Source organism: Palaemon carinicauda, chromosome 1 (genome assembly GCF_036898095.1).
Source record: "Palaemon carinicauda isolate YSFRI2023 chromosome 1, ASM3689809v2, whole genome shotgun sequence".
NCBI lineage: Eukaryota > Metazoa > Arthropoda > Malacostraca > Decapoda > Palaemonidae > Palaemon > Palaemon carinicauda.
The window spans coordinates 98,387,761-98,400,486 of NC_090725.1; the positions used below are offsets into that span (position 1 = coordinate 98,387,761).

General features: G+C 48.2%; 1 protein-coding gene across 1 annotated transcript; it reads left to right on the forward strand.

Moving 5' to 3' along the window:
- Window positions 1-8,267: 8,267 nt before the first annotated feature.
- On the forward strand, window positions 8,268-11,893 carry LOC137651695 (zinc finger protein 862-like). The gene has a single exon (XM_068384943.1). The coding sequence runs from the start codon at window positions 9,875-9,877 to the stop codon at window positions 11,891-11,893; it is 2,019 nt and encodes a 672-aa protein (XP_068241044.1). The 5' UTR covers window positions 8,268-9,874.
- Window positions 11,894-12,726: the final 833 nt, after the last annotated feature.

Genomic DNA, 12,726 nt, shown 5'->3' on the forward strand with positions numbered 1-12,726 from the left:
CATACCAAACGCCCGCTTTAGAGGTGAGCTTAGTCGGAGGAAACATGAATGAAGTCTTTCCAAGGTGTTGCTTAGTCTGCAACCACTCCCCTAAGATCCTTAACGCTCTCTTAGAGGACCTTGCTAGGACTAGCTTAGTATAGGTAGACTTAGCTGGCTGCATGCCCAGCGAAAACTCAGATGGCGGAGAGCGTGGAATGGCAGAGACAAAGTGGTCTGGGTATACCTCCCTAAACAGAGCCAAGACCTTACGAAAGTCAATAGAAGGCGGAGAAGACTTGGATTCATCCACGTCTGATGAGGGATCCAGGTGTGCCGCCTCATCATCAGACGCCTCATCACCAGAGTGTAGCGAAGAGATCGGAAAGGTATGCTGAACGGCAGAGTCAGCACGAGCTGGAACAACAATATTAGTGGTTTCCTCTTCAAGACTCTGTTGAGGGAACACCTGAGGCTCAGACTGCAAGGGCTGATCACAAGAAGTAGCAGAAGGTAGGCGCATGGGTGGAGGAGGCTGACTCCTAGCATGAGTGACTGAACTCAAGGGTTGCGCTTGCTGAGTGGTTGGCGGAAGCGGAGTAGCAAGCGGAGAACGATGAGGTAGAGGCTGCGCAGAACGTAGTAAATGTCTCGTGAGTTGAGGCTCCTGAGGCGCAAGGCTAAGGTGTTGTGGTGCTTGCCTTGAGGAGGGTTGAGCTCGCTGCAGCGAGAGCTGAGGAGACTGACTCATGGATGGGAGAGGTTGTTGTACCTCAACCGAGTGTAGCATCAATGGTGGAGCAGCAAGTGGAAGCGGAGGAAGAGAGGTATAAGCCTCCTGATCCCATTGCTGAGGTTGCCTTAAGGAAGGCGGAGGGAGCTGTACACCACTGGGAACAGTAAACTCAGAACGTGGCTCAACATCGTACGCCTGGCAGGCGGTACTGCGGTCAGGCGGAGCGAGCGCAGGCGGAGCGAGTGCAGGCGGAGGCGGAGGCGCAACCTTCTCAGCCCGACACTCACGCATCAAGACTGAAAGTTGTGACTGCATGGACTGCAGTAGAGCCAACTTGGGGTCGACAGACACTAAGGTCTGCTGAGGCAAAGCCTTAACAGCAGAGATCTGTTGCGGCAGAACCTTACTCCTCTTGGGCGGAGTGCAGTCGACAGATGACTGCGGCGAGTCAGAGCTGAGCCAATGACTGCAGCCCGGTTGAGCACTCGCGGACTGGACTCTACGTTTGAGTGGTCTAGAGACCTGAGTCCAGCGTTTCTTCCCTGACAATTGATCAGCGGACGAGTAAAAGACGGGCTCAATCGTCTGCAGGTGGGAGTGACGGTCTCTGGAAGACACGCCCGCAACCACCGAGGATACTTCTGTGCGCCGATCAAGGCCTGCCGAACCCTTTTGCCCTTCGACATTGCTTCTCCCCTGGGCTTGGGAGCTTGCAAGAGGTCCCGGACTGGGAGGACGACTGGCACGCACAGAAGTATCCTCACGCACCACACTGACACAGACACTAGCACTTGGCACTGCACTGACACTAGCACTCGTCACAGCACTGGCACTAATACCATCCACTGCACTCTTGACCTTAAGTTCCTTGACTTCGGCCATAAGAGACTTATGATCGCTAACCACTGACTCTACTTTATCGCCTAAGGCCTGAATAGCACGCAAAACAACAGACATATCAGGCTGAGGGCAAATAGTAGGTTCGGGGGTAGCCACTACAGGGGTAGGAAAAGGTAGGGGATCATGGGGTGAGGAAAAAAGTGAAGAGTGAGAAGAACTCCTCCTAACTCTACCTCTCTCTAACTTGGTAGAATACTTCAGAAGACGGACAAAATCAAGTTCCGAAAGTCCGGCGCATTCCTCACATCGATTTTCTAACTGACAGGGTCTATCCCTACAGTCAGAACAAGCGGTGTGAGGATCTACCGAGGCCTTCGGAATACGCCTATTACAAGACCTACATCGCCTATGGGTGGGGGCTTGTGAAATGTCAGACATCTTGAATCCAAAGAGTTAGCCAAGTGGGGTTTCAAAATCAAGCAAAAGATCGTTAACCGTTAATCAGGATTAAATAAAAGCTATCTAAGCTAATATAAGAAGGTTTCCAGTAAAGCGACAGCCGAAATCAAAGAGAAATACTTCACCAAAAGCCGTGAAAATACTCCAAGATCAAAAGCGTATCCCAGAACGTCTTGCCGGAAGCACGACAGAGGAAAAATTGAGGAGGTGTCAACAAGAAGTACTATAGTACCTGGCCACAGGTGGCGCTGGTAAGTACACCCCCTTCTAGTATTGTGATAGCTGGCGTATCCCTCCATAGAATTCTGTCGGGCAACGGAGTTGACAGCTACATGATTATCGGGTAAGTTTAATATTGAAAAATTAAAAATAAGAAAAGAAAAAATGTAAAAAAAAAATATAAAATTATAAAAATGAAAAAAAAAATAAGCTAAGTTAAGTTAAACTTCACGTAGTAGTGTAAGTTATCGTACAAAGTCACCGTCCCTACCTCCTGGCTGATCTTCCGTCTCCTCCTGCGTAGAAGTTCCTACACCTGCGCTGGCCTGTCGCTAAGGTAAAGTGTTACATTACAACCCGTTTTTTATGTATTATTTCATTATTATTATTCTTTTCTTGAGTTTGTAATATGTATTTATTATACAGTTATTGTATTAATGTCATGTGTAATTATGTGTAGCCATTTATTAAGGATTTATTATGGGTTTTTAGGCTCAGGAACGAATTAAATCAATTACCATGTACAGTATTCTTATGGGAATATTTGCTCCAACATACGATCGTTTTAACATACGAAGCAGTTTCTGGAACGAATTAAGATCGTATGTAGAGGTATCACTGTACTTCCTTGAAGACGGATGGATTGGGATCTGGAAGTACGCGTCCTTCAGATCCAGTGTGCACATGAAGTCTCGCGGTCTCACTGCGAGTCTGACCGTGTCTGCCGTCTCCATGCTGAACGGGGTCTGCTTGACAAACCTGTTCAGAGCTGAGAGGTCGATGACTGGTCTCCAGCCTCCAGATGCCTTCTTTACAAGAAAGAGTCTACTGTAGAAGCCTGGGGACCCGTTGACGACCTCTTGGAGAGCGTCCTTCTTCAACATGGTCTTGACTTCTGCCCAAAATGCTTGCCCTCTTGCCGATCCCATGGCAAGAGAGCTCAACGACACTGGATTCGCTGTCAGGGGAGGAAGAGATGTTATGAACGGGACGCAATATCCTTGGCTGATCACAGACATCGTCCAGGAATCGGCCCCGAGTTGCTGCCACCTGTTCGCGCAACTTTGGAGGCATCCCCCCACTGGTGGACATGCGGGGGGACTGCCAATCCTATCGTTTGCGGCCTCGGCCACTCCCCCTAGGATTTTTGCCTCCCCTGGAGGACTTCTTGCCTCTCCTGTCCTTGACGGGAAAGGGCTGTTTGGACACCGCTGCCTTTAGTGCTATTGCCGGCTTTGTCGTCTTTGCAGAGCAAGGTTTTTGAGGTGCTGGAGGCTTATAGGGCTTTAATGTTAAAGCTCTCTGGAGGAGGGAGTCCTGGTTGGACTTCCTCCACCTCTCAGCCGCCTGCTCTACATCTTTTGGCTTAAACAGACTACTCCCCAAAAGGGAGGAATGTCTGAGCTTATTGACCTCGGTGTTGGGGACCTTAGAGTTGAATCTTTCAGACACCGTATCACGGCTTTTCAGGATAGTGTTAGCCCACAAGTTCGAGACTTGGTGGGCCAGAAACTCGATGGTACGAGTGCCTGAAAGAAGGAAGGTCTCCAAGGCCTTCCTGGTACTCTCCTTAGACAAGTCTTCGGATCGTATCAGGATGCCAAGAGATCCAAGCCAGATACCCAGCCACGAAGTGGCCTGCATGGCACACTTCGCTACCTTCTCCTGGCAGAGAATCTGCGAGGCCGAGAACGACACTGGCCGGTTGGAGAGTCTCTCGAGAGGGACTCCCCTGGAGAGCTCTTCCACCGAGTGGTGGAGGGGAAGAGCTAAACAGGACTCCTTGATGATTTCAAAGTACCTCCTTTGGTGGACACGAGGAGGTGGGAGGAGTTTGTTTCTGGCGCTGGAACGGCTGGAGGAGGCTAGCTCGGAGAGCTGGCTCTCGACCTTATCTCTGGCACTCTTGACCCCCTGGGACCAGAGCAAAGCCGCGCTGGTTTTAGCGGGCCTTTGAGTACCAAAGACTCGGTCCAGAACCGTGTCCTTGCCCTCTCGAGGAGGAATCTCCAGATCCGAAAATCCGTTAAGGTTCCTCATCAGAGTCAAAACTTGCCAAAAGGCATGCTCCGACTCCTGCGGCTCTCCTCCTGATGGACTAGCAGCAAGGTCTCCAGTCCCCAAAGGCTCTTTTTGGGGGGACTCGTGGACGTTCTCCGCGGGCTTAGCTGGTTTTGGTCTGATCCTCGAAGAAGATTTCGGAACCGTTTTGGAGTCCGACTCCCTCCTGGGAGAGATGCAGGATTCCAACAAAGATGGTGGGAGGCTCTTCTCCGCCTCCACCCGAGGAGACTTCTCGGCGCGAGGTGGGGTTTCTCCCATTGGTGCGATGGGAGAACGCCTCACCTCACGAGAATCCCCTAAGGACGGAAAACCCTCGTCCACGGGGGATGGAGAGAAAGTCTGGGGAGGGGAGGGAACCTTCCTCGACGGCTTCCGAGGAACCAGTTTAGCCCTTGGAGAAGTAACCATGTCGTCCACTCCTCTCTTCCTCTTCAGGGGGGCCGAGATAGCCGCTGATTTGAGGCCTAGGTCAAAGAAAGCGGGCTTGAAAGCCTGCGCAACTGCTTTGATCAAGGGCCAAAACCAGGGCAGCCGACTAGACACCCTCTGGAGGGAAGGGGATCGTAAGATCCCTAGGAGTGGAAACTACAACTGGGTCTGCCTGAAAGGAAGAAGCTGTAGAAGAAAAGATCCTGGACCTGTCCAAAGATTTTCCTCCCTCCGTTGGGCGCGCTGTCCTGCGCTTACGGAGGGGGGGGGGACGCGTTGAAGATGACCTGACGCGTCGTACTGCCGGATCCTGTGTGGGAACGCGCTGGGCATCGCACTGGGTATCGCGCTTGCGCGATAGGCCATTGCCTAGCTCGGGAGGCGATTGCTCGCGCGTGGGCACGCAGGTGAGAGAGGGCACGCAGGCGAGAGAGGGCGCGCGGGCGAGCGATGGCGCGCGGGCGAGCGATGGCGCGTAGGCGAGCGGTGGCGAGGGGGCGCGTAGGAGAGTTCGCGTGTTGGCACGTGGGCGAACGATGGCGCGCAGGAGAAGGAGCTCGTGGGCGCGCAGGCGACAGGGCGCGTGGGCGCGTAGGTGTCAGGGCGAGTGGGCACGTGGGCACGTAGATGACGGGGCGCGTTGGTGCGCGTTCCGGAGCCCTCCGATGGAGTGCAGCCACAGGATGTTGAAGGGCCCGTAAGGGCGAAGCCGTAGGGCGCGTGCGTGCAGGGGGGAATATCCCTAGCGCGCGGGCGCGCAGGAGAGCGCTCATCAGGAACAGAAGTTCTGGCAGTGGGCGTGTGGGCGCGCGATGGAGACTGCGGGCGATGGCTCGTAGGCAAGGAATGGCGAGTCGGCGATCGTGGAGGAGAGCGCTGGCGAGCAGGAGAGGAAGTAGACTTCTCCTTGGAGCCCTGATCCGAAGATCGAGGGCGAGCAGGCGAGCGATGACGAGCAGGCAAGCGTTGGCGAGCAGGAGAGCGCTGACGAGCAGGAGAGCGCTGGCGAGACGGAGAGCGCTGGCGCGCGGGAGATCGCTAGCGCGCAGGAGATCGCTGACAAGCAGGAGAGCGTTGACGAGCAGGAGACCGAGGGCGTCCATGGCGTTTATCAGGCCGAGGGCGCGCAGAGGTCCGTTGGCGAGCAGGAGATCGTGGGCGCGTAGTCTCTGGAACTGCAGGGCGAACAGGAGATCGTGGGCGTGCAGGAGAGCGCTGGCGAGATGAGACAGCAACCGGTGAGCGCTGGCGCGCAGGCGAACGTTGGCGCACAGGGGAAACCTGGCGCTTAAGGGACTTACACACAATGTGTGAAAGCCCCTTTTGCCCCGAAGGGACCGGTGCCCGTTTGAAAACGGGATGGGTGGGCGCCCACAGCGCGTCAGCAGCCAGGAAAGGTGAAGGCAGGTCAGTAGGTCTGGCAGGCGTAGGAGATCGCAAACGATCTGCGGAGAGGTCCAGATCCAAGGAAGTAGCAGGAACAGTAGCTGAAGGACGAGGTTCCTCTGCAGGGGACTGCGAAGATGAAGATCCGAAGAGTCGCCACCTAACACCCTTGTGAGGAGAAGGAAGACCTCGGCGACGAAGAGGAAGGCGAGCCTTACGTCGGATACGTCCTCTGGGAGCAGCAGGCAAACAATCGGCAGTCCTCCGAAGAGGAGTCTCTGTCAGTGAACTCCCCCGGGGGGGAAAATCACCCGCAGGAGAGACCGTTGGACTTAGTTCCTCCTCGAAGGATGTTCGGAGGGGGGAGCTAAGCCTTCAGCTATAACAGGAGCAGGGGTTTGAACACACTCATTGGAAGCGTCTGCCACAACAGCCTCGACAATAGACAGAGGGTCAACCTCTGCTACCGCCGGTGACTGTTTGACAGCTGCTCCCAACCTGATCATGTCAAACAGGGCTTCCTTGGAGGGCAAACCCTGAAGCCCCAAGGAAGCCCAAAGCTGCAAAAGATCATCATTATTTACATCAGTAGAAATAATTAAATCCTCCCCCGGGGGAGGAGGAGGAGCTGCCTCCCTGTGGGAGGCAACTCCCTCTCCCAAACCCCAAGATCGGTCAACAACAGTACGGCCTACGCTACCACTCGACGGCCTCTCACGAGAGGCCGACCGACCGAGTCGGAGCAGGTTTGGGCTATGGAAGAAGAGTCCTTACGATTTTCCTTTTTCAAAAAACCTTTGAAGGAGAAATATCCCGTTTGGACTTCTTCTTCCGGCGCCGAGAAAACCTCTCCACTGGGAGGTAGGCCACTCCCTACATTCCATACATACGTTATCACTTTCACACCGCTGACCCCTACAATAAGGGCATAAGGTGTGAGGATCTGTCTCGATGGAAGACATGAAGGTTCCACAAGGGCGGTCAGGTAACCCAGGGCACTTCCGCATTGTAGAGGCCAACTTCATAACACTCTAGAAAAGAGAAAGTAAAAGCAATGATTAATGGCTGTCGTGTAGGCGAGGGTGACAGCGGACACGTCCGTCTAGCACCCGAGCCGTAAGCAAAGTGAAGCTTAGAACACAGGTGTGTGAGGGGGGAGGGTAGCTAACTACCCTAGCTACCCTCCCTACCCCCCCCCCCCACTAACTAGTGGTGGGGTAATAATCCCTCATTAAATTTTTATGGCTCGTCCTTTCAGCTACGCCTAAAGTAATTACCCACTTTAAATAACGTGGTTTGTATTCCAGTTACGGAACAAAACTACTTTTGAATAAATAGAATAGTACTTGGTATAGTAGCTTACCTGCATCTAGTCCTCTTCTAGCAATATAATGATTCAACTGGTGGATGTCAAGGAAGGCAAAAGAGGAAAAAGGCTAGACATTCTTACGCTTACCCTAGTCTGATGTCGCAACCATTTTCTTAAGAGGAAATGCTTACTGTCCTATGATGAAATTCAATATGCTACACAACCTGCTGAGGAGCTACAACAGGTCCTAGGGAAACTATGTTGAAGGATTTACAGATACACTCCCTTGGGTAATGGGGTGTTTAGGTTGTCTGATGCTTCCAGACTTCAGCCTCTAACACATGAGTTATGTTTATTACTTAAGTTACTGTTTGCTCCTGCCCTTTCTTTTTCTGTCTCATTACCCAAGTTTCATATGTATTGATCAATCAAGAAAAGCATTACCTTACTTTGTTTACATCCAGGACTCTGAGAGACAATGTTCGTCCGTACACCATACCTACACATCCATTCAATTCAATTCAGAAATCCAAGCCCAGCACTGGCAATGCCTTCTCGGTCACATTTCCTCGTTGGAGAAGCTTGTTCCTTACGGGCTAGGCTCCATCAGAGATCTCTTCAATGGTGCTTGAAGAATCACTAGTCTTTCCTGTTCCGGTGGAACAAAATGCCCAGGACGATCATGCCTGGAGGCTCGACAAGGAAAACCTAACCAAAGGAAGTCCCACCCGACTTGCTACCTTCAGACAATGCTTCTGTTCTCAGACGCATCGAGGGAGGGGTAGGGAGCACATCTGAGCGACCTGGTTGTCTTGGAGGTGTGGACCGAAAAGGAAAGGCATCTGCACACCAACGTTCTTGGGATGCAAGTAGCCTTTCTATGACTGTAAGAATTCCACGAATGTGTGAGGAGGCACTCAGTAGAATTCATGAGTGACAATACCACTGTAGTAGCCTTCATCAACAAGCCCCTTTGCAAGATGACAAAGCGGATGCACATTTGGGTGGCATTTCATGCCACAGAGTTGTCACCAAAGTACATTGTAAGTAAGAGGAATGTACTAACAAATACACTCAGTTGCCAGAACCAGGTTATACCAGCAGTGGTGTCTATATTCTCTGGTAGCAGAAGAACAGAAGGGCTCCTTGCCATATGGGGCTCTCCGGGGATTTACCTATCCGCCCCGCAGCTAAACATGAAGCTCCCTGTGTTGTGTTTCTCTATTCTGGATTTGTGGGCGTTGTTCAAAGAGGCCTTTCAATACCTATAGGATCACCTGGACGTGTATGCCTTTCCAATCTACAGCCTGATCAGGCCGGTAATCAACAGCGTTGGTTACGGCAGGAATAAGGTGACCCTGGTGGCTCTTAGATGGCCTCATGTCGAGTGGCAACCCAATCTGCTTGCTCTCCTGGTTCAGTTCCTAAGAGAACTACCCCTATGGCCCACTTCTCCATTAGCTGGTGTGGCAGAGCTACCACCATGCCTTGGAGTCTTTAGTAGTTCTCGATTGGAGGCTATCCAATGTCTCCTCCAAGTCAAAGGCTTTTTTCGAGGCACTGCACAGATGTCTGGGTATCTCCAAAGTCCTCTACAGCCTTCTACCAAGCCAAGTGGGCCCTCTTTTATGATTGGTGTCGTAGAAGGGGTTTATCTCCAGTCGGAGCAACTCTAACACAGATCGGATTTCCTCATCTTCCTTCACCGAGAGCATCTCTATCATGGCCATCAAAGGCTAAGGCTCTGTCCTGAGCATGGTTTTCAGACTGAAGGGATTAGATCTCTCTTCTTCTTGGGAGTCATCTATGCTCGTGAGAAACTTCAAACAGTCTTGTCCACGGGTTGCTCCAACAGAAGCCACAAGACTGGGGCACACTGTCATAGGGGGAGGGGAAGACACACTCACAAGGCCCCATGCAGGGTTGCCATCTGGCCGTTTTTGCGGCCAAATTTGTCAAATTTGGCCGTATGGAAAACTCTCTGGCCGTAAATTATTAGCCATCGACGGCCAAACAATTTGGCCGAATTTTGGCCGTATTGTTTTCAAAATGATTACATTTCATGTAATATCATTTATCTTTCATATGTTATATCTAATTTTTATTTCTAATCAGTAAAATATCAAATGAAATGACAGTATAGTGATGTAACAACCACGTAACCTACTGGCTATGTTGCCTATTGACAGACACATACAGTACAAGTGTATGTTTACTACTTGTTCAGTACTAGATAAGTGATGTAACAGCAACGTAACCTACAGGCTATGTTGCTTACTGACAGACACACAGTACAAGACAAGTACGCGTTTAGTACTGAATAAAGAAATGCATCGATTTAGATACATTTCTAGCTTAACTTGAGCATCAGTGCGAATTTGAACCTGACGTTTTAAACAGCCAAAAGGAGACTTTATAAAAAATAGTGCTGTGATTGGTGATTGATTACCATTATGTCATTAAGTAAACCTAAGTGGAAAGGAAGTTATGATAGTGGGAGGAAATACAATAAATCATGGGAAGAGAAATTTGTGTGGTTAAAAAGAGCAAGTGAAGGTAGTGAAGATGCTTATTGTAAACTATGTAAGACTACTATTGCTCCAAAGGCTTCTCGACTTGCTGATCATGAAAAAACCAAAGGGCACATGAGCAGGGTGAATGCTTCAGCAATGTCCCAGAAATTGCCAGTGAAAGTCTTTAATAAAAAAGACGATGAAAAAAAGCGTGTTGAAATAGAACTTGCAGTTTCCTTTGCTTGCCATTGCACAATAGCTAGTGTGGATCATGTGGGGGAAGTAATAAAAAGAAATGGTAAAGGTAGTATATTAGAAAACATTCAGATTCATCGTACTAAATGCAGCAAAATAATTTCAAAAGTCGTTTCTCCAGCACTATTCCAAGAATTTAAAGATGATGTACAGGGGAAGAAATTTTGCGTACTTATTGATGAAAGCACAGATGTAGCTACTGATAAACATTTGTGTATTGTAATTAGGTATTACAGTGAATCAAAGTCTACTATTGTGACCGAGTTCAGAGGCCTCGCACCCGTTGTTGGAGCAACTGGTCATGAATTATTTGTGACTTTGAACAATACCCTGGAAAATATGGGGCTTGAATGGTCTAACTGTGTTGGGTTTGGGAGTGATGGGGCTTCAGCAATGATAGGTGAACACAATTCTGTTTGGTCTAGGGTAAGAGAGAAATCACCTAACTGTCAACTCAACAAGTGTGTCTGTCACTCCCTCGCACTTTGCGTGGAAAAGGCATTTGACAAATTACCCTCTAACTTAGGATATTTGTTACATGAAGTTCCTAAATGGTTTAGTAAGAGTGTCATACGAAGAGAAGCTTTCAAGGATCTGTTTAAGGTTATGGATGCAAATGAAGAAAGAAAAGGACAACCCCTTCCATTTCAAAAACTCTCAAATACACGATGGCTGGTCAGAGGAAAAATCATATATAATATTCTTGTAAACTGGGAAGAGTTGAAGGCATATTTTTCAGTTGCTTTACCAAATGCAGATGCATCCTGTCGCTATAAAGCAAGGGAAATCTTTAATATGTTAAGAGATAAAGTAAATCTCTTATACTTTCATTTTGTGTCACCAATCGTGACAGATTTTGAAAGACTTGATGCTCTTTTTCAAGCTACCGATGGTGATCCCGAAGGCTTGGTAAAAGAATTACTTTTGATTCATAAAACTCTACAATATAGAGTACTTAACAAGAGGGGAGAATTTTTACCAACAAAGGATATCGACTATGGTGCTAAATTCACCAAGGAACTGAATACATACATAGAATTAGAAAATAACTCAAATGAAGTGGTAAAAATTGCAGATGAGATTAGGCACCGATGTTCAAGTTTCCTTTTTGAGGCCTTAAAACAAGTGGAAAATAGGCTCCCAGGATCAACAGCAATATTCCAAGGCCTCAGTGCATTCTCTCCTAGCAAGGTATTGAGCCAAACTGACCGTGTGTCTTTTAAAGATCTTCCATTGCCCCACTTAAGAAAAGATAATGAGGATGGCATAGAGCAGCAATACAGGAAAATATTGCATTTGCCATGGGCAGAAGAGTCTGTTTTTAATGGTGAGATTCCAAAGGAATCGGTTCCTTTTTGGTCCGGGGTCTTAGGGTACAAAAATTCAACTGGGAACCAGCCTTTCAAAGAATTAGGGAATTATGCAATGGCTTGCCTCACAACACCCATAAGTAATGCTGTTGTTGAAAGAATCTTTTCCTCTGTTACTTGCGTTAAGACAAAACTACGAAATCGAATGAGTACAGCAATGTTGGAGGCGATCCTTAGAATCCGTACTCATCTCCAGTTTCAAGGGAAATGTTGCAAGGACTTTAAAGTAAATCAAAACATGCTAGAGCTTTTCAATTCGGTAAATATGTATGAGAGGGAAGAGTCAGAGGGCGAAAATGCAGCTGATATCCTTGCAATTCTGAATATGAACTAATGAATAATCTCTAGTTAGAAATATGTTGTAATCATTGCTAATATAATGTAAAACAGTAAAGAATGAACAGTTAAAGACAGGGAATGGAATTATTAGAAATATAAGCAGTATTAAATAAAAGAACTGAAATTGTTTCATATCTTTGTGATAGGCTATTTACTAAGTAATTGTAATTCATTATAACTACACCTGTCTTAATTCCTTATAAATAAACGGAAGGTAAGAAGACTTCTTTCAATAAATAACCTTAAGAATAAACGATTGTAGGCTATACGGGATTAGCCTACTCAAAAATACAATACTAGTAATATGCGATCTCTCTCTCTCTCTCTCTCTCTCTCTCTCTCTCTCTCTCTCTCTCTCTCTCTCTCTCTCTCTCTCTCTCTCTCTCTCTCTCTCTCTCTCTCTCTCTTTTCACATGCCCATGAAAAAATACACATATGCATTTAATTAATTTATGCTCATACTTGTTTGTGTGTTTGAATGCATACAATGTGATACTAACTGCATGAGAGTAATGACAATAGATAAATGTAAATTCATGGCAAAGAAGTGAAGGATTAATACCTGATTTAGGCCTGCTACTCATGCATATCTTATTAATAGCCTTTTATACTACATACTTACATCTGCATTACTAATAATAATAGGCTAATGATAGTAGTTAGTGTAATAAAAAAAAATAATATTTGGCCGTATTTTGGCCATAAACCATAGTTGATTTGGCCGTCATATGAAAATAATTTGGCCGTAGGAGATTTTTCCCATCTGGCAACCCTGGCCCCATGACCCCACCAAAAGTGGGCCCAGAGGCAGGAAGCAACACCTATGAC

What these genes read in the sequence shown, in the direction of transcription:
- LOC137651695 (XM_068384943.1), top strand. Translation starts at nt 9,875, where the DNA reads ATGTCATTAAGTAAACCTAAGTGGAAAGGAAGTTATGATAGTGGGAGG.